This window comes from Fragaria vesca, linkage group LG6 (genome assembly GCF_000184155.1).
Source record: "Fragaria vesca subsp. vesca linkage group LG6, FraVesHawaii_1.0, whole genome shotgun sequence".
Classification (NCBI taxonomy): Eukaryota; Viridiplantae; Streptophyta; class Magnoliopsida; order Rosales; family Rosaceae; genus Fragaria; species Fragaria vesca.
In genome coordinates this window covers 10,041,330-10,063,935 of record NC_020496.1, presented here as the reverse complement: position 1 = coordinate 10,063,935, position 22,606 = coordinate 10,041,330, and the positions used below count along the sequence as shown (strand labels likewise).

The following is a 22,606-nucleotide window of genomic DNA, read 5'->3' as shown; positions in this document are numbered from 1 at the left end:
ACTAGCTAGGCAAAATTGAAATTGCTAGGGACATCACAAGAGCAAACCACAGAAGGATAAAAAGATTCTTCTGTACATCAGCAACCAAATAATCCACATTGCCAACAAACCCTAAACCTTAATAAGCAAGAGAGAGGAAGAAAGCACTAGCTTATAATGCAGAACCTTGCTACAAAACAATACAAAAAAAGTGAGGTTGAAGGACACGCAATCACCAAAGAACACTATTTTTTAGTAAAAGACAATATATATATATATATATATATATTAAAAAAAAATAGAGTTGGTGTGATTGCCCTCAGACCTTCATTCATGAAACTGTTCAATACATAAAGCGGAGAAATGCAGAGTCACAACGTCACATACATAGCAATAGAGAATAAAAGTAGCAGCTCGATAATTGTAATTGAGAAGACGAAAAAAGGAAACCTCTTGACAAAGAAGCTGCGGCAGCAGCAGCATAACGTATAGGCAACCTCCTCTCCTCTGATGAATGATAGCAAGGTAGCTATGTAAGAGAGATGCATAACACAGAACCACCAGTAAAAGAGGACATACATAACAAACCAAATTCAGTTGAAATTTAACAAGAAAATCCAATCAATCAATAACTCAACAAGCAATTACGTCTGAAGAAGCAAAAATAAGTTTAACCAAAAGCAGATAAATACAAGGTCGCAACGTCACATACACAGCAATACAGAACATATAAAAGTAGCAGCTCGATAATAGGTAATAGTTGAGAAGACGAACAGAGGAAACCTCTTGACAAAGAAGCAGCAGCATAATATAAAGGCGACCTACTCTCCCTCCTTACCAATATATTAAGACGCTTCAGAGGATTGTATGCTGATGGTGGCAGCTGGGTCGCCACCGGCATCGGGTATCGGCACATTGGACAAAGCTGATTAACGCTCAGCCAGCACACAATGCAATCTCCATGATAACAGTGTGAGCAGGGCATGCGAGTAAGCATCCCTTCTTCCGGTGTGAAATCCTTCCAACATATAGCACACATGGGTGATGATTCTCCATCAATAATGGCAGCATCAATTCGCACTTTCTCCAAACCCTCGATGGCAGAATGAGCTGTAGGAGTGAAACTCAAGACCTCATCACTCTCCCTCTGGTAAGTGTCGTCGGTAACGACTACAACAAGAGGCACCTGGTAGCACTCGGTGGCGTAAATCGCCGGGAACAACTTGTACAGAATCTCTTCATATACAGTTTCAGGGAGACTTGTTCCCCAAAAACCCGAAAAATCGCCCTTGATCATCTTTCTGAAATGTGACTCATAACTGTTGGGTTTCGCGCAGCGGATTGATTAACAAAATACGATATCGAGAATGCAACTATAATAGGGAAAACAAACACACATAACAACACAAAATTTAACGTGGTTCCCTCACTCTTTGAGGTACGTCCGCGGGGCGTGATCCAACCGTTCTTTACTCTTGAGAATAATGAGAACTAAATACAAGGTGTTTCACTCAAGTTTATAACCCAAACCCAAACCAAATACCCAATATAGCTAACTCTCTTAAGACACTTAATAGAGAATGATATTGTCTCTAAATAAGAGACTACAACTCCGGATACCACACTACACAATGCCAATGTTGAATGGCTATTTCTGGCCAACTCCTTCTCTTACAACATGCAGAACCATGCATAGAAGAAAAGTAAAGTCTAGCTTTTCCATCTTTTCTGTTCAATGTTTCTACACCAATATTCTCAAACTATTATCTATAGTTCTCAACTATAGATTTCTCTGCATGCATGTTCGAATTCTCACTCATTCTCTATGCATCCCATAACAATAGTGCATGGATGTAGATTCACTTTCTTCAAATATGGCTGCACCTCCCTAGTTATATACTTATATCTAGTTCCATAGCACAATAAATGACTAACTTCTCATGCATTTATCTTGCGCATTATTGCAGCCAATTTCTTTCGTTCAAACAATACTGCACCTCTAGAGAACATGACATTAATTTGAGCCACATCTCAACTATATATAATGTGGTTGCTTGCACAACAACAAAATAGAGCAAAGGCCATTAGAGATGTTGTAATCCACACTTGTGTGACAATTTTCCCCTGATCTCTACTAATACTCAAACTTGCCACACATAAAGAAGAATGCAACACCTCTATCTGCCACGTTCCTTGTGTGGCTGTTGCTCCATATTGTTGTTGTGTTGATTGAGTAGAAAGATCATACCGTTGTACTAGGCCACGTCCACATGGAGGGAATATCGGACAGCGAACGATGGCTGTAGCATGACTTGCCAATCTTGACAATAACTGGAAGATATTCTTTCTCACCAAGTTGTCCGGCCGCTCGACTGGAACTATGTCTGTCTGATACACAGAGATACTGAAGAAAGCGTCCTCCACAGGCATGTTTGGTGTTGTTCTTGACCCTAGCTAATCAATCGTATAGAATTTATACGAGCTCAGGAACCCTAACCCTAATCCTAGAAGATGACTTGCATAGTTGCATTAGAAGCGATAGATGAATATTAGGGTTTCGTTGATGATGACTAGCAATCGGACGACAGACAGAATGTAGGTTTCGGTGAATTAGGGTTTCGTTTTCTTGGTCTACAAGCAATGATTATTTTATTTCCTAGAAACTTTTACCCAATACTATTAGGAATAGGATTTGCTCTTCCTATTGGAATTAGGATTTTTTATTATTGCTCTATATAAAACTTGTGAATGCCTACTACTAGAGTACTTGATATTTTCTGCTAAACGATCTTTCTCTCAAGGAAACAGAAAAACCTATTCAATCAACTAACAAGCAAATTTACAATCATGGCGCCAAACCTAGAGTGCCGCATGTACGAAGCAAAATACCCGCAGGTAGACGCGGCGGTGATGATCCAGGTCAACAGCATCGACGACGAGAATGGCGCCTACGTCTCCCTTCTCGAGTACAACAACATGGAGGGCTTTATTCCCGTGACAGAGCTAAGCAACCGCCGCCTCCGGAGCATTCACAAACACGTCAAGGTTGGCCGCATCGAGCCCTCCCTGGTTTTCAAGGTCGACGAAACCAAGGGCTACGTCGACTTGAGCAAGCGGAGGCTCTCCCCGGAGGACATCCAGGCCTGCGACGACAAGTACAACAAGAGCAAGCTCGTCCACTCCATCATGCGCCACGTCGCCGAGACTGTGAATATCGACTTGGAGGAGTTGTACGTGAACATTGCATGGCCGCTGTACAAGAAGTACGGCCATGCAGCTGAAGCTTTCAAAATAATTGCTACGGATTCCGATTTGGTTCTCGACTCCCTCGCCCCCGCCGTGTCGGAGGAGGTGAAGGAGTGTCTGATTAAGAACATCAGGAGAAGAATGCCGGTGCAACCACTGAGAATCCGAGCAGATATTGATGTGACATGTTATCACTTCGACGGCGTTGTTCATATTAAGGACGCGCTCCGGAGGGCGGAAGCTGCCGGGAACGATGAGTGTCCGGTGAAGGTTAAGCTGATTGCTCCACCGCGCTACGTTGTTACGACGCAGACTCTGGATAAGAAGCAAGGGATATCAATTTTGAGCGAAGCTATTAAAGCCTGCAAGGAAGCAATAGAGAAGAGCAAGGGGAAACTGGTAGTGAAGGAGGTACCGAGAGTGGTGAGTGAGGTGGAGGATAAGATGCATGCAGATCAGGAGAAGAATGAGGGGGTTATGAGTAGTGGTGATGAAGGTGAGGAAGAAGAAGAAGAAGACACAGGATTGGGAGACGTGGACGTGGAGAACGCAGGCCAGGGCATTATAGTTGATTGAAAAATCTACTAGATTTTTTTTTTCTTTGATCGGGTTATTGCTTTATTTCGGCGTCGTCTAGTTATTTGTAATTCTGATTCAGTTTATTGATCAACATGAAGAAATTCTAGAATTACTTCTTCATTGTTCTCACTTCTCAGTTTAACATTCACCAGGGTTATACACAGACTTGCATCATAATGATCATATTGTGCCTGGTCTGCTGTTTTCTTTTCTTAACCTTTTAACTTGTTATTGGATCAATCCCCGCGTCACATAGTTTTTTTTTTTTGAAATATGGACGTCACTCTAATCCCCTCGTCACATAGTTGAATAAAAATAGAATCGTTTAACAAGGTCTTTAATCCAACTAGATAGAAAACCTAATAAAATATACTAAATTCATCTAGGATGTTATTTAATGTTTAGGTGATTTTTTCTGAATAGAGTGTGGTTCTGGCTAGATGGATATTTTTATGACGGTTCTTCCTTCTAATCACCGGATTCTTTTCTCCCAGATGAAGCGGCAGGCCTCGGTTTGTAGAACCTCTGTTTGTTTGAAAAAATAAAAACATAAAAGAACAAGAAATTATGTTTGATGATGTGGGGGTTATGTGGTATAGCCACCATATAAGTCGTCACATAAGATAGACCTTAAAAGGTGGTTCACCTAACATTACTCTATTTTTTATACCGTAAGGTTTACAGCTTTACAAGTCTCGAGACTTACACCTTATTAAGATTCTTTCCTTAAAATGTTGGTAATACTCATAATAGTCGATAATAATACTGAAAAACACGAGAGATCGTATTTACGTGTTCACCCAAAACTCAAACTATAAGTTTAGGGCTACGTCACGGTTGTTTGCTAGTGGTTTCACTATGAATGAAAATGTTTTGAGTACGTATATGAGCATACGATGGTTTAGCTGTTAAAAAAAACAACCAAAGCGAATGCAACTGAGTGGGGACCTAGTGAAGGCGAGTAACGGGCAGACATCTAATCGTATGAAGGAATACAAAGACGGTGTCGTTATAGATCGTTGTCCGAGCTGACGTGGAGCATGTTGCCAGGTGTCTCCTCGCAATCGGTGGTTCAGCTCACTCGAAGAACATACGGCATCCATACTTGCAACTCCGAAGTGGAACAGCAGAACAGGTTGATGCATGATCAGCTCGATCTGCTGCTGGCACTGAGGTGATCTGAGACTAAAGTCTGAAAGTTCAAATTCAACACTACCTAATTGAAATGTTTACTAAAATTTAGAAAACCTTCTCACCATTAGCTTGGATTACATGCCTTAAAAGTTCAATCTTCCTCTAGAGTAATCTTATATCGCATCCAATGCCATGATTTTCATCCGAAGATCTCAGTTTAGATGGTTAGACTTTGCAGAACCAAATCCCCGTCCACATTGCCAACATGAGAAGAGAAAACCTAGAATTGCTGCAAAAAGATCAGGATGAAGAGTACGTTGGTATAATGGATATCTTTACCAAAGAGTGCAACAAGTCTAGACTGTAGAGAAAGGCTTATACATATATTGGGGAAGACTTGAGAGTTTTGATTTCATCATCCCCTTGTAAGCTAGAAATTTTTAACTAGTTAGCAAAGCAGATGGAGTTAGCCCCAATAATCTTCCACCACCACTTTGGAGGCTAGGACAGTCTGAAGGAACAAACGAAAAGCTTCTTTTGCTGATGACAGGGATTTGCTCACAGTATATATATGCTTCCATAAAAAACCTTAGACTCTGCCTTACATATATAGTGTCTTCATATTTTCGGTGGAGAAGACATATCGAGGGAGGTATATACAGATATATCTGTTTCAAATTAGACAGATATCAAATTAGACAACATATATACAGATATCAAATTAGACAACACAGTAAGTAAGTAGATGTATAAGGAGACAATGGAGGTAGATCTTGCTGTAGGTTTTATTTTCTCTTAGCTTCAAGTATATCAGAGAGGAATGTAATTCTTTAACAATGGGACGTACAACAAAGCAACGCATGAGAACCAACAACATATATTATTTTCTTCCACATATGAATAAGTCCTATAATTAAAGCTAGCTGTTAAAGAGACAGTACAGAATTAGCCAATAAGTTGAAAAGCTTACCTTGCCTTGGTGCAAAACTCCATGATGTTAATGAAACACCGCGAGCAACTGAAGCAATTTCCGATAGAGAGCATTCAAAGATAGGAACCTATCAATGTAGGGAAACAGTCAGGTAGAGTATCGATCGGCCAAGCTAGAGGCTAGGCTTCTAATATTCCTCTCATATTAGCACAGTTATACCCTTCCGAGCTTTTGCCAAGTAATCAGGAAAGGGACGGGTTTGAAGAACGTACCTTATTATATATTGGCATCGATGTCAGCCCTTGAAGCAATTACGAACTTATTGTTCGCTGCCTTTGTCAATTCTCGATATGTAGTATACCTCGATCTCCGTGAACTAACAGAAAAAAAGTTTGGTCAGTGGTAGAAAAATATTTCAGTTCAGTTTGAATGCCTTTTAAAACTAATACAGATTAACTAAAATTAGACGAGAAGAGAAGAGAAGAGAACAATAAAGCACAATTTCCCCTCAAGTACCCCAAAAAAATAAAAAACAAAGTTGCACAATTTAACAACAAGTTTAATACTAAAAAAAGAAAAGAAGTCTTACAAGTGATGAATGGAAGATGACAAATCTTAGGCCACTCTGGGCCACTCTCCTCCCTGCATCTTTCTTCTAGAAGACGACAGTAAATTATGCTTATCTCCTTCAAATTGGTGAGGCGTTGCATGGCTTCCACAGAAGGTAGATACTTTATACCGTTGCTAAACTCGATAGTCAGGTCTTCGAGAAATGCAAGGTTTCCCAACCAGTCTGGAATAGCCTCCACTCCATCAAAGTGCTCTATTGTCAAATGTCTTAAAGAAGACAAGTGTTGAATTTGTTCAGGGAGAGACTTGAGCTTGCCCCACCCTTTGATGGTTAATGATTCAAGTTGTGGTATAGCCTGAAAAGCTGGAAATGCATCGAGCTCATAGCCTAAAGGACCAAGTGTCAATTCCTTCAAACGGGTGAGTCTGCAGGGCTGCGACGATGCTGCTAACCCATCCGGTAGACATGTTAGTTTACCACAATAAGAAATCTCCAAGCTGCGGAGCGATGTGAACCTGTCTGAACTTGGAATACTCTCTAGTTCATCGCACTGCAGTATCGTCAGTTTATGAAGAGAGACGAGAGTCTGAAGAAAGGCACCAAATTCTGGCCCGAATTGTGCACTTCCGTAGCGATCAATTGTCAACTGACGGAGTGATGTGAAGCCTCCTCGTGAAATTGGAAGAGAATTTAGATGACTTACACACAACACTTCGAGGGATGTACTGAGACTCTCGATTGACATGGATGGTAGCCTGGGGCAGTGTGTTATTTCCATACTCCAAATAGAGGTACAGTATTCCAGCCCTTCCGGTAGACCGGATAATTCCCGGCAGGAACCTATTCTTAATTGACAAAGAGATGGGAGGCCTTGTGAAAATGGAATACTGGTTATTTTATAGCTGTCCAAGATTACCAAGGTTTCGAGGGATGTGAGACCACCGCCTGTAGCATCCGGGATGTACTCTAGATTATAACAAAAAACCAACCCCAGATATTTAAGAGAAGGTGTGAGTATTCCATCAGGTAAATATCTCAGGTCAGCACAACAGCATAGTCTCAAATATGAAAGAGATGCGCAGCAGTTCTCCAACCCTTGTGCTTTGGGAGAAATACAAGTCAACTCCGAACCATTTATATCCAGATATGCAAGATTCTTGTTGTTTTCTAACATCCCTTCCGGCAGACAAGTAAGTCCCCCAACATGCAATAAGCTCAGATAAGTGAGAGTCGTGAGTTGATTGCTTAGAATACTTGCTAATGGCGTGCCACCATTACGCATGTCTTGTATCACCAACTTCTTGAGAGATGGAAAATGACTGGGAGCACTTGTCAGTTTCTCACAGTGAATCAAGGTCAGCTTCTCAAGGCAAGGAAACACCACCCTACTTCCTCTCTCTGATGGCGCTTCCATCCATTCAATCAGGTTCTCTGCCTTCTCAATGTGCAATGTTTTCAAAGCAGGGAACAAACGACGTGCCTCCCTACTTGATTCATTTCCACAGTCAACATAGGTGTCACCATAAAACTCAGATCCTATACGAGTTAGGTTCTCCATTCTCTTGATCTTAACACTACTAAGATTGGGTAAATGCCCAAGCACCGGGAGTTCTTCACATTTGCTGCAGCCCAATAATTCAATCTTTTTCAAATTGCTGGCTTCCAATAACCATGATGGAAGTTTCACACCCATGAATTCATGAATCTCCAAATATTCCAAACTAGAATGTGGTCGGAGGCCTTCTAGTACATTGTTGTCGTTCTCCACATTGGGGCTTGGCCTATCAAGCTTCCATCCCAGGACTAACTTCCGTATATGTTTCTTTTCTTCTAAGGTTGCCTTTTGGGTATCTCCATCTCCTACATTTTCCAACCCATAAATAGACAAAGTGCCGTGCAACTGGTTTAAGCCACTCAGTTCCTCAATTCTAGGACGTGTGTCGTTGCTCACCTTGATAAAAGGCAATGACCTGAGACTAGTGAACCGCCCCAATATCCCACCCGGCACTTTCATATATCTACCGAAGTAAATGTGCCGCAAGTTGATCAGATTTGCAATTTCTCTTGGAAACTCTTCAAGCTGATAAGGTATTTTCAATGTCTGCAAGTTATAAAGCTGACCAATTGATTTGGGAAATGTTTTGATTTTTGTTTTCAAAACATTCAAGTACCGCAAGTGTTTCAACTTCCCAATCGAAATCGGCAACTCCACAATGTCTGCCTTGTATAAATTTAAGACACGTAAAGATTTGTAATTCAATACGTTGCTCTCAAGGGCTTCACCATTTGAAAAAAGTGATGAGCTCGAGTTCCCTCGTTTTGAAACACGTTCTGCAAGATCATGCACAAGATCGTGCATTTTGCATTTGGTAACATTACCACCATAATCCTTTGTAACGTCTTGAAAAAAAGACTTCCCCAATAGAACATTAAAATATTCATTACCTCTCTCCTCCATCTCTAGGCTGTTGTCAGAATAAGGGTGAAGCCATCCTTGAGCCATCCAAAGTTGGATCAAGTCATCCTTTTCCATATCAAAATCTTTGATGAACATCGAGCAATATGCAAAACATAGTTTCAAGGATGGAGGTTTCAGTTCATCAAAACTCAACTTTAGAATCGAAATAATTCTATTTTCTGCTTCTCGTGAATCCCATATTTTACTGTTTACAATAGACTGCCATTCCTCACTTGTTTTAGAGCGCAATACATCTCCCAGAACCTATTACCAATAGATCATGTGCATCTAAAATTTATATTAGAGTAGCGTACAACACAAGCTATAACATACAAATTTCAGACCAAAAGGAAAAATATATAGTGTATAAATACTTAACATACAATTTATGCAAGCCAATTGGCTTCTGCTACAAAAAATAAAATTAAAATGATGGAGGTTGACTACACCGTCTTAAATTCGATCTATTGTTGTGAACTTTTACTTGATAGAAGTAGCTTTCACATTTAAAATACGAAGGATCTAGGGTTCAACAATTTTTTTTTATCTCTCGTCTGGTTGTGCCACGGTCGTACGTGGTGTTGGTCTTTGGCCATACCAACGTCTGATGGGTGTGGTGGGACGGGATTTCATTATTGATTGACGTGGTTCAGGCTTGGAGGACGTGAACGGAGAGATCTTTTATCAGCCTCTATCGATTTGGGGCGATGACGTACTACATCATTGTTTGGCCATGGATTATTGAAAGTGGATCGATTCGTTTCTTTGTTGGGTTTGGTCGCGACTGCGCCTGTTAGAGGGCCAGTCATACACGATGGGATTCAGATAAGATAAATGGTCTTTCCGGAAGGATCTCAAGAAAAACTTTTAGTTTTTCCATGTTCGATTATGCTTTAAGGGTTTCTGGATATGCTTTAAGGGTTTAAGCAATACGGCGGGATAAGCTGATGGTAGCATGGCAAGGTTCAGTGCCAAAGGTTGTAGCAATGGCGATAATGGTGGTGCAATGCAACGACGACTTAGATAGTGAGAAGATTGGTTGAGATCCTGATCTGGCCTCTCTTGTGTTTTGGGCTTCAGTCATGGGCCTGAGGCCTGGGCTCATGTTGCGCCAGGTTTATTATTTTTTTTTCCGCTCCTTTTAGTTAGGATATTGCTTTGGTTTCAGTTTGGTTAGGGTCCTCCCTCCTCTTTGAGTGAGGGTTTAGGGGTTTGGTAGGTTTAATGTCTTGAGTCATGCTAGTGTACCATGGTTTGGCATTATGTTCATGGATTATCGATCTTAATATCGGTGTTTTTTTGTTGTTAATGTAATGGGGAGATTGCTTTACATATATGCTGACAGTTTTGAATTTTTGATATATAATGTTGGAATGAGTTGTTCCTCCTTAAAGTTGACTGTAAGAATGTATCAAGGCTTCAATCTGGAATAGGTTGGGTCACAGTTTAAAAATGTCACCATATGAAGTAAGTACGTCAAGAGAAGATGTGGGTGGTTTGTGATAAGTGATCCATTAGGCCATAATATTTGTGTTTTGTCTCTATTTAATTGAATATTTTTTTTTAAAATCAAGCCTATACACGAATCAATATATTCATCTCATGTAGAATAGGCTGTTATGTATCATACCGTTATCTTTTAAGACAATAGACAAACAAGGAGTTAGTGGTAGTACTCATAGTGTTACATAGATTATAGACCTATCAGTACACTTTTCAAAATATAAAAGCAGCGGATACCCTCATATGTGACACTCTACATGCAAGAAGTACATCGGGTACACACTAGTGATTTGTTTTGCTTTTTGTGGTTTTTTTTTCTTTTTTCTTTTTTCCGAAAAAAATAAAATTTGTGCAACCTACCGAATTTATTTAAACCAAAGTTGTTCAATAACCATGGGCTCAAGGATTAAATTAGTAAAGAAAAACTAAATAGGAAAATAAGAAATTTAATAGGAGCCCAAAGCTCAAGCAAGGCGGAAAACTGTAGCTCACGAGGCCCACATTTAAGAGCCCAAAGCCGAAAGGCACGGCCCAAACCAAGTCCAATTCTTCAACCAAACCCCCAACATGCATCACTTCCCACGAAATGTCGCCGTTGCGACCATGACTAGGACATGTAGTTAGCCCAAAGTGTGTTCATCAGACCGGACCAAATTTGAGGTTAGAAATCGATAACTTTTTATCTTAAGGTATGAAATAAAACTGACCCTATAGTCTAGGGTTTCTTTTGTAATTTACCACAACAAAAAAGTATATATTGCAGATAAAGTTATGATTTAATCGATAAAGATTAGATATAATCTCTTCTAATGAGGACCCTTAAGTTGATGATTTGTTGAGGACTTTTCGGTTTATCCAATTTTTGGATCTTATATCCACATCTTAACCGTTCAGTTTATAGGTATTTATGAGTAGATCATTTATCTAAATTTTCAGCTATATTGAAAATTGTTAGGGTATTCGTAAGTGTGATTTATCAATTATGAACTTGAACGGTTCATATTTGACAGATTTGGTTCGTCCATTAATTTGATCTAATTTGTTATCATAATGAACACCAATTTGGCTGAAAATTTGTATAATTGATCTACTCATATAAATCTAAAAACTAAACGGATGAGATGTCAAAATGTGATCGAAAAATGAGTTTTTTAAACAATAAACCGAAAAGTCTTCAACATAAGAGTCCTCACTAGAAGGGCTCCCAAGATTAGAGTACCAAATAAAAATAAAAATGAATGTAAAGTGAAAATGCCCATTTAGTACTAATTTAAACCCCTCATTTCCCATTTCAATGACAATCTTTTTCATTAGCCCATTTCAATATAAGGTAACATTTTTTATGCCCAAATGCACAAATCTTTATGCCAAAATACACAAATCTTTACTAAAGTCTTAACAAACCATATTATTTTAAAACTATTTTGCCCCCACCTCTTCAACATGAAAAGACTTGGCCGGAACCTCGGACTCCGGTCACACTCCCGGTCACCGGAATTTCCCCTGTAACCAGTTACTGACCCATAATAACCAGTTACTGACCGCTAATAATCGTGTTACTGACCTCTAATAATCAGTTACTGACCCCCAATAATCAACTTATTTCAGCTTAATGAAATAGAAAAAAAGATTTACCAGAAAATAATCGAATTACTGACCTTGATAATCGAGTTACTGACCCCAATAACTTTTAGTTTTCAATTACTGACACCTAATAATCACTTAGTTTTCAGTTACTGACACCCAGTAATCACTTACTGACCCTCAATAATCGAGTTACTGACCCCAATAACTTTTAGTTTTCAGTTACTGACACCCAGTACTCACCCAATAATCATTTACTGACCCTCAATAATCATGTTAGTTTTCAGTTACTGACACCCAATAATCACTTAGTTTTCAGTTACTGACACCCAGTAATCACCCAATAATCACTTACTGACCCTCAATAATCAAGTTACAAACCTTAAATAATAAGTTACTGACCTAAATAATCACTTATCAATCCTCAATAATCACTTACTGACCTCAATATTCAAATATAAGGATAAAAAATAAAAAATAAAATAAAAAACTAACTAACTTAAACTGGGCACCCATATTTATTCTCTGGGCACCCATCTTCACCGAAGAGAACGAGTCGCAGTCCTCGACGGCCTCTTCCACCGAAGAGAATGAGAACACCGGCCTCCTCCACCGACCCCGGCGCACGCCGGCAAGCAACGCGTTTCCCCAGCCACGATCCAGCTCAGATCGAACTCCAGCCGAGCGCGCCTCGGCAGCACCATCATCGATCTCGGCATGAACCCAGCCCATCACCGACGCACTCCTACCCAGTCTCAACAAAGACGGAAGATGAGCTAGGTAGCAGAGGCAAACGGTGCTGTCAGACTCCTCCACCGAAGAGAACGAGTCGCAGCACTTAGATGCCGGTGAGTCAGAGAGGTTTTTCGGCAGTGACGCCACGTAGGAGAGGCACGGCGAGAACCAGACTTGCTCGTCAATGCAAGACGACGGTGGCGAATCTCTGGCTAACTTGGCCCCAGAGAGAGAGAGAGAGAGAGAGAGAGAGAGGAAAACCAGATCGGGAATAAGAGGAGGATAAAGATATAAGATTTGTGTGGTTTAGTTACACAGGTTAATAACGTTTTTTTCTCAAGAATCATTAGAATGGGCACAAAAATAAGACTTTAATTAGAATGGGCTTTAATTTTCAAATATTTGGTACTACGGCATTTTCCCGATACAAAACGGCTTGGTTGGCACCCGACCCTTTCAGAGCAACCAGTGCAGGAGAACCCTAGGGTTCTTAGACAACGGCGACAATCTTCCTTCCGGGGAGCCGCTTGATCTTGCTTGGAGGCGGTGAAGACAGACATGCGTGCGGCTTCAGCGGTGCAGAAGTTCTAGTTTCGGGTCTCATTGGGGTCGACGGCTCCCTTGCGTAGTCAGAGGCTTGGAGGTGGTCTGGTGTCGATTGGCAAGCGGTTTCAATGGCCTTAATCGGCTTCAGATCGTGTTGGCTCGGGTTTGACCGGTAGGGTGAGTCTGAGGGCGGCAGCTGCATCGCTATCGGGTTGTGATTTGTGATCAGATATGTTCCGGATCGGTTTGCAGGTGGTGGTTGAGAGGTTTTCGGCTGGGTTGATATATCTAGCTTGGTTGTGGCAACGGTTGCTTTTGAAGGCGGATTGGAGATGATGGTGGTATTACGGTGGCGACAAGGTCGGTCGCCAGATCCGGCGGCGGTGATTGGGTGTCTCACTGGGGTGCTCAGAGCAGATGGACTTGGGCCCTTTGGGCTTGGGTTCTTTGGGCCTGAGTTCAAGATTCTAGGTTGTTAATCCTAGGGTTAGGCCTAGATCTTCTGGGTTTGGGCTTATAGTCTGGCATTAGAATTATGATGTCATCTGTTTAATTCTTTATATTTCTAGTTGTACACTAATTGCGGTCTCTAGGCGACTACGTCTATTATTAAAGAGATTTAGATAGTGAGATGATGAGCGTTCTCTTGTTTAGACTCAATAATTGAGCTAAACCTATTTGTAATGAGAGTATCTGTCAATTGTTGATGTTGGTGCACTTTGACGTAAGTTGATGATTGATGTAATATCGTTTGGTTATGGATAAGTAATAATATTATCTATTTATCTTAAAAATATATATATATATATAAATATTAAAAAATATATAAAATTAACATACCTTTGCCACTAATGGTACACCTCCACACTTTTTAGCAATCTTTTTACCGATTGTCTCCTGCTCTTTGGTTATAGGAGCACTCCGAACTGAAATTGCTTTGTCCTTCATTATGAGCCAGCACTCCTCATCTGATAGTTTTTCCAAATCACACCTGGGAAGGGTCTCCATGACTTTTGCAACTTTGTCACTACGGGTAGTGACAATGATGCTGCTTCCTCGAGTATCTTTAACCGTTAACAAACAACTCATCAGCTCTTTCCATTTTTCAGCATCTTCGTTCCAAACATCATCGAGCACTAGAAGATATCTTTTCTTTTCCAGCTTTCCTCGAATGAACTTACAAATCGCGTCCTTGCTTTGTAACGAGGCCTTCTCCGGTTCCAAAGATTCCAAAATTCCCCTTAAGATCGTCTTGACTTCGAAAGGGGTGGATACACACACCCATATTTTTTCATTGAAGTGTTTATCAATCTCAGATTCATGATATACTGATTTAGCCAGAGTTGTCTTACCTAGACCTGGCATTCCCACGATAGCCAGAACTGGAAGATAACTTTCTTCATCATAGTTTGACTTGATCAAGGTTTCGACTATATCTGACACGACCTCCTCCCTTCCAATGATGAGCTTCTCATCGCTGTCAAAGCTGGAGACTGTTTCCCTGTCAAGTACTTCAACATCTTGAGGGGTTGCATTTGCTAATGTTCTAGCAACGAACCCGATACGGCCAGCTGCCTCCTTGTTCAAATTCACCAAAGATTTGTTGATCTTTTTAATTTTATGTGCCATTTTGAAACGAAATGCAATGGGATTGTTGTGTGAAAAGAAATTCTTCACCTTTTTCTTCATCTGGTCTCGGAGTTCTACTTTGCGTCGGAGAACTTCATACCCAATTTCATCCAAGACATCATCCGCTTCGTGAGCTATGTCTTCCAGATCCTGCACCCACGATTTCACAGCCTCCCCTCGAACTTGTGATTGGTCGACATCTCGTAGCAAAGCTTGAATGTTTAGGATTGAAGCCTGCAGACGTGCTAGGTCTCCTTTGAAACCCAATACGAGAGTGAATTCTTCTGCAGCAAGCCTAGTCACCTTGGTCAGTATTCCTTCGGCAGCAAAAGTGAGCAGAAATTCTGCCATAGCTTTCGAACTCACGGCAGATTAAGCAAAATGAAAGCTTTAGGTAGGTGAGGAAAACAAGAAGTTAGTAAACTGAAGATGCAGTGTACCTCTCCTCAAAGCGATGTCAATCAAATTGATATATGTTGTGAGCTCTGGAGATATATTTTTTTTCATGGCTGTAACGCATCATAAGGTCTTGCTTTTGTAGCTGTCTAGCAAAAGCATTATTCTAGTCTTTTTCTTATAAAAGAAGAAATAATAAAGAGAGATGCTTCTGCTTTTAGGTAGTGGAAGCAAACAATATGCTGTGGCTTTTGTATCATGGCAAACATTGTTCTAGTCTTTTTCTTGTAAAGATGAAATAATAGGGAGAGATGCTTTTGCTTTGTGGATGGTAGAATGCAATTTTGGTTAATAATAGAAGTACAGGGTGGAACCAACAAAACATTGCAATTCACAACCTCATATTAGGGCAAAATCTGTGGAGAGAAACTTATACCTACCTTGATGAAGATGCAGACATTAACATTAGCTGATATTATAGAATGGGTTACCGAAATATAAACTGCATGTAATAAAAACACAGTAGATTTACGTGTTCACCAAAAACTCAACTAGAGCTTAGGGCTATGTCACGGTTGTTTGCTAGTGTTTTCACTATGATCAAAATAAATGGTCAATTACACTACTATGGTTTTGCTGTAAAAAATTGCAATGAAGTAAAAAGGCGAATGTGACTAAATGAGTAAATGGAGAATGAGGAAACATTGTCCCTTCGAGGCCAGGAATTGAAAATCCTCTTGAGTAGTTCCATGGCATGGTCAGACGTCTCATCATCTGTGAATGTTAGGCTCCTCAAGGAGCTTCTCCGAGGAGGGTGCCTATGTGTGCACTCCTGGTAGGTTATTCAGCTTGGGGGAAGTATTTCCAACCTTCTGCCCAGCAACGTGTGGAACATCTCAGCTGACTGCCGGCACCAACAACATTTGAGACTATAATCTGTAAGTGCCATTCCACACTGACATAATCGAAATTTATTTTCAAAGCTGGAAAACCTTGAACATTAGCTTGGACTACATACCTTTCAACTTCAATTTAAGACTGGCTTCATCTTCATTAGATTGTTCCATATCTTGATTATCATCCAAAGATTCAATCATCACTAGCAAGTAGCACCTAGCAGTTGCTTTGGAGAAACAAGGAGACAATCTTGACTTGCAGGAAAAGAATAGTTAGAGTTGGCATACATATTCATGGATACATGTACAAACAGTGCACACTAATTAGAGGGTTGTACCTTGTGAAAGCCATTAGGACCTTTTTAAATCATCTCCTTCGAAGCTAGTAATAGGGGTGGGCATCCGAAACCGGTCCCGAAGGCCCGTCCCGATCCCGTTCCTAAAATTCACGGGACGAGACGGGACTTCGTTTTGAATATTGAAGGCACGGCCCGATCCCGTCCCGTTTTGAAAAATCGGGTTCGGGATCGGGCCTTGTTAGCTGGATCCCGTTTAGGCCCGGCCCGGCCCGTTTAAAGGTGTGAGTTAATCTACACCGTCCGATCTGTGGTAAGTTGTTAGGTCTTCTTCTATCATAGTCGCACAGCCCGCACTTCAGTCTTCGCTCTTCACTTCTTCGATCTCTCTCTCTCTCTCTTTGCAAACTCTCTCTCTATCTCTCTCTCGCACTTCAGTCTTCGCCATCACCATCGTCGTCATCGTCGCCGTCGCCATCGCCATCGTCAAATCTCGATCGGTGCAAGGTGAGTTGGGAGAACAAGCAGAGTCTTCAGCTCAAGCTCCAATCCCTCATTGAGGTAGGGTTTTAAACTTTTAATTGGAATCAGAGTGTTGTGGACAGTGTTGTTAGTTCTTTGGTTTGCTGAAAGTTCAATTCTGCTTACTTGAATTTGATGTTGAAGGAATGGATTTATTATTATGACTTGATTCATCTAGTTTCAGCTTAATTTGGTGTGTGTTGAGGTTTTGTACTGTGGGTTTGATTTTTTCTGGGTTTATTTTTGCAGGTTGGAGCTTGAAGCATACTAGTATGAAGGTTTAGGTTATCTGTGTTATCTGTGTTTAGGTGGTTTTGGTTTTTTGCTGTTCTTTTCCTTTTTCAGTTTTTTGGTTCAAAGGCCCGTTTTAGGCCCGGTCCCGACCCGGTCTCAAACGGGATTCGGGCTTGTCGGGATCACTTCTCAAAAACACTAATCCCGTATCGTCCCGTCCCGTCCCTATTCAAAATTTCGGGTTCGGGTTCGAGATCACCCTAATCCCGGCCCGTCCCGTCCCGGCCCATGCCCAGACCTAGCTAGTAATGCCTTTGAAAGGGTTTGGGGAACAGAGTAAGCCCAATAATCTTACACCACCACTTAGAGGATTATTGAAATTTTATTCAAATATTTCAAAATACCTTACTCAAATTTAAAAAGTCCTTTAATTCTGACCGTTTATCAATAGCATTATTCTCCTTAATTGTGGTTGATCTATATGCTATAAATTCCTAACGTTATGAAACATAATTGTGCAATCATAATGATCAATTCGTTATTTCCATATTTATTGCTCTTGTATTCTTAGTTTGAATATTGGTGATTAATGGCATTACATTCCTATTCGGTTACATACGTTTGTAGCCCATAATTGCTGCCATTACACTACTGTTCCGTTGTCCATTTCGTTGATCATTCCTTTCCTATATAAGGTTTAGTTGTTCGATACGATTCTAGTATTGTGAGTGTACACTAACTAGAATCGAGGTTGTTGTATCCTGGAGGGTAGACTGTCAATACTTGCTACACCGAGATACAATCTCCGAAGGGCAGAAATCTACTCTTAAAGACAGTGAACTACACGCCTCAACCTACGAGTTCATTCCTCAAAACATCATCCATCTCCAAAATTTCCATCAGAATGGAGGACATACAATTAGTAGGCACAAACTGAAAGCTTCTTTTGCTCACAGGAAACCTTGGGGTGAGCCAGCGAGTCATTCAATCATAGATCGTTTCTTTTTTCTTTTTTCTACCTAGCTCAAAAAGAGCCCCATGTCATCAAGTCATAGATTTTCAGATTTTCTCACAATATATGCAGACATTGACAATATATGTGTCAATATATGCATTCTATGATCTTTGCGCAAAAGCGGTTTGAACACAAGGTTCATTAAAGCTTGAAAAGTACTAGGAGCATTAGAAAGACCAAATGGCATAACCACGAATTCATAATGGCCGTTGTGTGTACGGAATGCCGTCTTGTGAATGTCTTGCTCACACATCCGAATTTGGTGATACCCGGCACGGAGATCCAATTTGGTAAAATATCGGGCACCATGGAGTTCATCTAAAAGTTCGTCCACGACCGGAATCGGGAAGCGAACCTTGATGGTGACCGCGTTGAGATCACGGTAATCCACACAAAACCTCCATGCCTTATCCTTCTTCCAAACTAGTAAAACCAGGGAAGAAAAAGGGCTTTGACTAGGGCAGATAAGACCATTGGAAAGCATCCCATTGACTTGGGTCTCGAGCTCTGCCTTTTGCGAATAGGGGTACCGGTAAGGACGAACATTAACTGGACTAGCGGATGGGAGGAGTGGGATGCGATGATCGATGGCCCGTATTGGTGGCAAACCTATCGGGGCTTCAAACAACATGTGAAAGTCAGTCAACAGTTGCTGGACTTGGGGGCAGTGGGCCTCGTCTTGAGGGACCGTTGGCCCGAGGGTGGCATAGTCTATTTGCTCCTGTGCGAGAATGGCCATCAAGTTGTGCGATGGTTCAGTTGCCGGGAGCTGCTTGATGCCATAAAGAACATGGTGTTTGCCATTTGCCACAAACATCATCACTTTCTCAAAGAAGTGCCAGCCAATGAAACCCAGGGTGTCCAACCATTGAGCACCGAGGAGAAGGTCGCAGCCCGGCACCGGTAGGAGGAGGAAGTCATCTGTGAGCTCATACTCCTGTATTTTCACTGTTACTCTGCATGCGAGGCCGGAAGGTTTGGCTGTCTGACCGGTGGCAGATGTGAACCTAAGTGGTTCCGCGGTAGTGCGCGGGAGGTCCAATCGTGCGGCGACGGCAGGGTGGAGGAAATTAACCGCTGAGCCGCAGTCGACAAAGACGTCGATGATGTTGCCATTAATCGAACCCTTGAAGCGCATCATATCACTAAGCTTAGTATTGGTGATGGCGTGGAGAGGAACGACGGTGTCGACCTCGGTGGGGGGTTCATCCTCCGATGACTCAGCCGATGAGGGGTCCTCCCCGGAAACTGGTGGTTCCAGAATGGCCATAATTGGCTTCTTGCATATGTGTGTTTTGGACCACTGTTCATCACATGTGTAGCATACCCCTTGTGCTCGGCGTTCTCTTTGCTCTTTGTCCGGTAGGTGGCGGTAGGGGACCCCAGGTTTGGGTCGGAATTGGGATGTAGTGGTGTGGGTGTTTAGTGGGTTTGCTTGAGGGTTGGTGGGGTGGGGGTAAGTTTAGGGTGTAGTGGGGACAGAGAGACTGGGCTTGGCAGAGTAGTGCCAGGAGTTTGAACGATGTGGGCGAGAGGCACGAATATTGGCCAACTTGAGTTCGTATCGTCGAGCTAGGCGTTGGGCGTATGCCAACGAGCGTGGTTCCATGGCGCAGACGTCATGCTGGATTTTCGGCTTGAGTTCGCTGAGAAATAGGGGAAGAAGCTGGGCCTCCGACCAGCATGGGGCTCGGCAAGAGAGCTTGGTGAATGCAATAATGAACTCATCGACTGAAGATGTCTGTTGGAGGTGGGAGAGGGCTCTGAGGAAGTCAGTGTCGCTGCCGGCGCCAAAATGCTCGAGAAAGGCAGATGAGAAGCAAGCCCAGGTGGCGTTTGGGTTTCGTTGCTCGAACGAGTTCATCCACAGACAGGCGTCGGGTCCGAAATGGGACGCAATGACAGAGATATGTTCGTGGGTGGGTATGTGTTGGGCTCTTAAGTAGCGCTCAGCCATGGTGAGCCAACCAAGAGCATCCTCACCGTGAAATCGAGGTAGATCGATTTTAGGGGGGCGAAAGGATTGGGTATGGGTGTAGTCGTGAGACTGAGTGTTGTGGTGTAGATTGCGGTGATTGGTGTTGTTGAAAAAGGAAGGCTCAGGGGTGTGTTGTTGTTGGGTATGGGTAGTGGTGGTAGCATAGAGAGGTGGGGTCGGGAGTTGCAGGTTAGGGGTGTGAGGAGAAGAAGCTGGGGGAAGCATGAACTGTGAAGTGTGTTGTGGGGTGGAGAGGCCAACAGATGGTGGTATGTTGGGTGGTGGAGGAAGAGACCCAAAAGTGATAGGGGGTAGAGTTGAAGGAGTTTGGGGATGTGGTGAAGGTGTAGAAGAAGAGGGTGGAGTGGGTGGGAAAAAAATTTGGGGTGCCTTGGGGACGTGGAACTAGTACATGCACTATTGTATTTTGTAGTGCCTGAAGGTGAGTAGTGAGATGGTTTTGAAAGGAAGCATGTTGAGAGTTGATGGATTCCACCTGTGCCGAAATTTGGCTCTGGAAGTTGACTTGGGTGTGGTGAAAAGAGTTGATGGCTTGGTGGAGCTCCTCTTGCAGGGTTTCGACGGAGTTTTGAAACTCGGCCATCTGCAGTTGGGTGTGCTCATCAGGTTGGTACGAAGCTGAACCGATTTCGGTGGTGGTGTGTGTTGGCAGCGTAGGGACTATGGCGGACCGTGGGGGTGGGGGGGGGGGAGGGATGGCCCAGAAACTTGTAAGTTTCTCGCCGGAGCCATACTGGCTCTGAATACCATATGTTGGGTGCAACCAAAAGAAAAGGGAATTGATAAATTCAAAGTTGATTCATATTGATAGCTGTCATCAATTGGCTGGGTTACAGCATATATAAGATGGGACTCCATCTATTACAAAAGAGAGAGAAGACAAGAGGTACAGGACCACCATTCATGTCATTCCAAGATTAACGGATCTCTTGATCATGGGCTTAATGGGCTGAGCTGAAGTAGTCAAGGATTGGGGCTGTTGGGCTGGTCCTAACAGATTACCTGGTGACACCGCAGAACCAAATATATCTGCATTATTGGATTTATCGAACGATGTTGTCGGTGGAAATTTGAGATACGAGTATCTAAGATCTTATGTTTCTGATCACTAGAACTATAATCTCACATGATCTCCCTGGCAACTACAACAAACATTGAAAAAAGTTGGGAAAATTATAGGAACAGTGAGATTATAATTATAGATACATCAATTTTGCACCACGGATAATTAAAGTTTTTTAACTTTTTGAAATAGTACATCAGTACATGAACTAACAAACATAACATCATTTTTGTACACACCGTTAAGTTTTTTGTAACAAGGTCAAATACATGAGGGTGAAATGGCATTTTGACACCATAATTCTATCCTTATATTCTATAATTTTGAATTAAAATTCAGAAAGACATATAATTGGAAAAAAAGAACAAGCCTCTTACATATTTCTCCAAATCAATTTGTGTCCTCTCATCGAAAAAATAAAATAAAAAAATCAATTTGTGTTCTCCTTCTAGATCAAAATGTTGAATTGACCAATTTGCCTTTCAAAATATGACACTTAACATGCTACTTAACAGAAAACTTAACTTTATGTACAAAAATGATGTCAAATTTGTTAGTTTATGTACTATTTTAGAAACTTAAGAAATCTAAATTATTAGTAGCATAAAGCTGATGTACTGTTCTAAAAAATTTCCCAAAAAAAATTCAATACGTGGAAGTAGAAAGCTGATTCAGCGTTGATTCAGTTCCGACAGATCGATTTGCACATCATACTTACCTGTGTTTTTATCCCTTTTTTTTTTTTTCGAGAACAAGAATGAATACATTGCATTAACGTATTGAGATACACACAAGTACGAGAGAGCCAAACAATTGACAATCCACACCCTAATATGAATGCTAGGAAGCAAACAATCCTAACTAGCTACTCTATCTTTCACGAAATACTTATAACCAAAACAGAGGAAGAAGTTGAAGAAGGCCTATACTCATTCTCTTAATCCAAAATCGGTTTGTCAGAAAATACACACAGTGGTGACCTAATTAAACCTACCAAAAGCTTCAACACTAAAGGTAGGAGGAGGTTCCGCAATGTGATCATTATGTTGAGGTCTTGGAGAAGTCGAAGTGATTCAACACTTTTTTCCTTGAAGGACATTCATATACCAACTGTCGAGCCGCAAAGAGTGGAAGGATAATCTCCATAAAACTTGTTTGAGTGGAATATATAAAAGTCCAGGAGTTCTTTTTTGGAAAAATTTCAGTTTACTATCCTAAATTTTAGGTCTAAAATCAGTCTGATACCTCATCTTTTTTTTAATCAGTTTCATACCTAAACTTTCAAATGAC

The 22,606-nt window shown here is 41.5% G+C and overlaps 4 protein-coding genes and 1 non-coding gene across 5 annotated transcripts; 1 reads left to right on the top strand and 4 right to left on the bottom strand.

Annotated features, from left to right (window-relative positions):
• Nucleotides 1-2,826: 2,826 nt before the first annotated feature.
• Nucleotides 2,827-3,801, top strand: LOC101304405 (eukaryotic translation initiation factor 2 subunit alpha-like). Its single transcript, XM_004305199.1, has one exon. It carries the CDS (start codon nucleotides 2,827-2,829, stop codon nucleotides 3,799-3,801), a length of 975 nt encoding a protein of 324 aa, XP_004305247.1.
• Nucleotides 3,802-5,517: 1,716 nt separating this feature from the next.
• Nucleotides 5,518-7,003, bottom strand: LOC101297164. The gene is made up of 4 exons (XR_184890.1): nucleotides 6,459-7,003; nucleotides 6,142-6,245; nucleotides 5,909-5,996; nucleotides 5,518-5,606 (listed from the first exon to the last, which is right to left on the bottom strand). It is a non-coding gene; the product is annotated as an uncharacterized LOC101297164 (transcript).
• Nucleotides 6,312-12,717, bottom strand: LOC101304117 (putative disease resistance protein RGA4-like). The gene is made up of 3 exons (XM_004305198.1): nucleotides 12,481-12,717; nucleotides 6,459-9,162; nucleotides 6,312-6,325 (listed from the first exon to the last, which is right to left on the bottom strand). The coding sequence occupies exons 1-3, from the start codon at nucleotides 12,715-12,717 to the stop codon at nucleotides 6,312-6,314; spliced, it is 2,955 nt and encodes a 984-aa protein (XP_004305246.1).
• A 493-nt stretch (nucleotides 12,718-13,210) lies between these two features.
• Nucleotides 13,211-15,246, bottom strand: LOC101303832 (putative disease resistance protein RGA3-like). The gene is made up of 2 exons (XM_004305197.1): nucleotides 14,107-15,246; nucleotides 13,211-13,462 (listed from the first exon to the last, which is right to left on the bottom strand). Exons 1-2 carry the CDS (start codon nucleotides 15,244-15,246, stop codon nucleotides 13,211-13,213), a joined length of 1,392 nt encoding a protein of 463 aa, XP_004305245.1.
• A 3,042-nt stretch (nucleotides 15,247-18,288) lies between these two features.
• On the bottom strand, nucleotides 18,289-19,524 carry LOC101303541 (enzymatic polyprotein-like). Its single transcript, XM_004305196.1, has one exon. The coding sequence runs from the start codon at nucleotides 19,522-19,524 to the stop codon at nucleotides 18,289-18,291; it is 1,236 nt and encodes a 411-aa protein (XP_004305244.1).
• Between the last annotated feature and the right edge of the window lie 3,082 nt (nucleotides 19,525-22,606).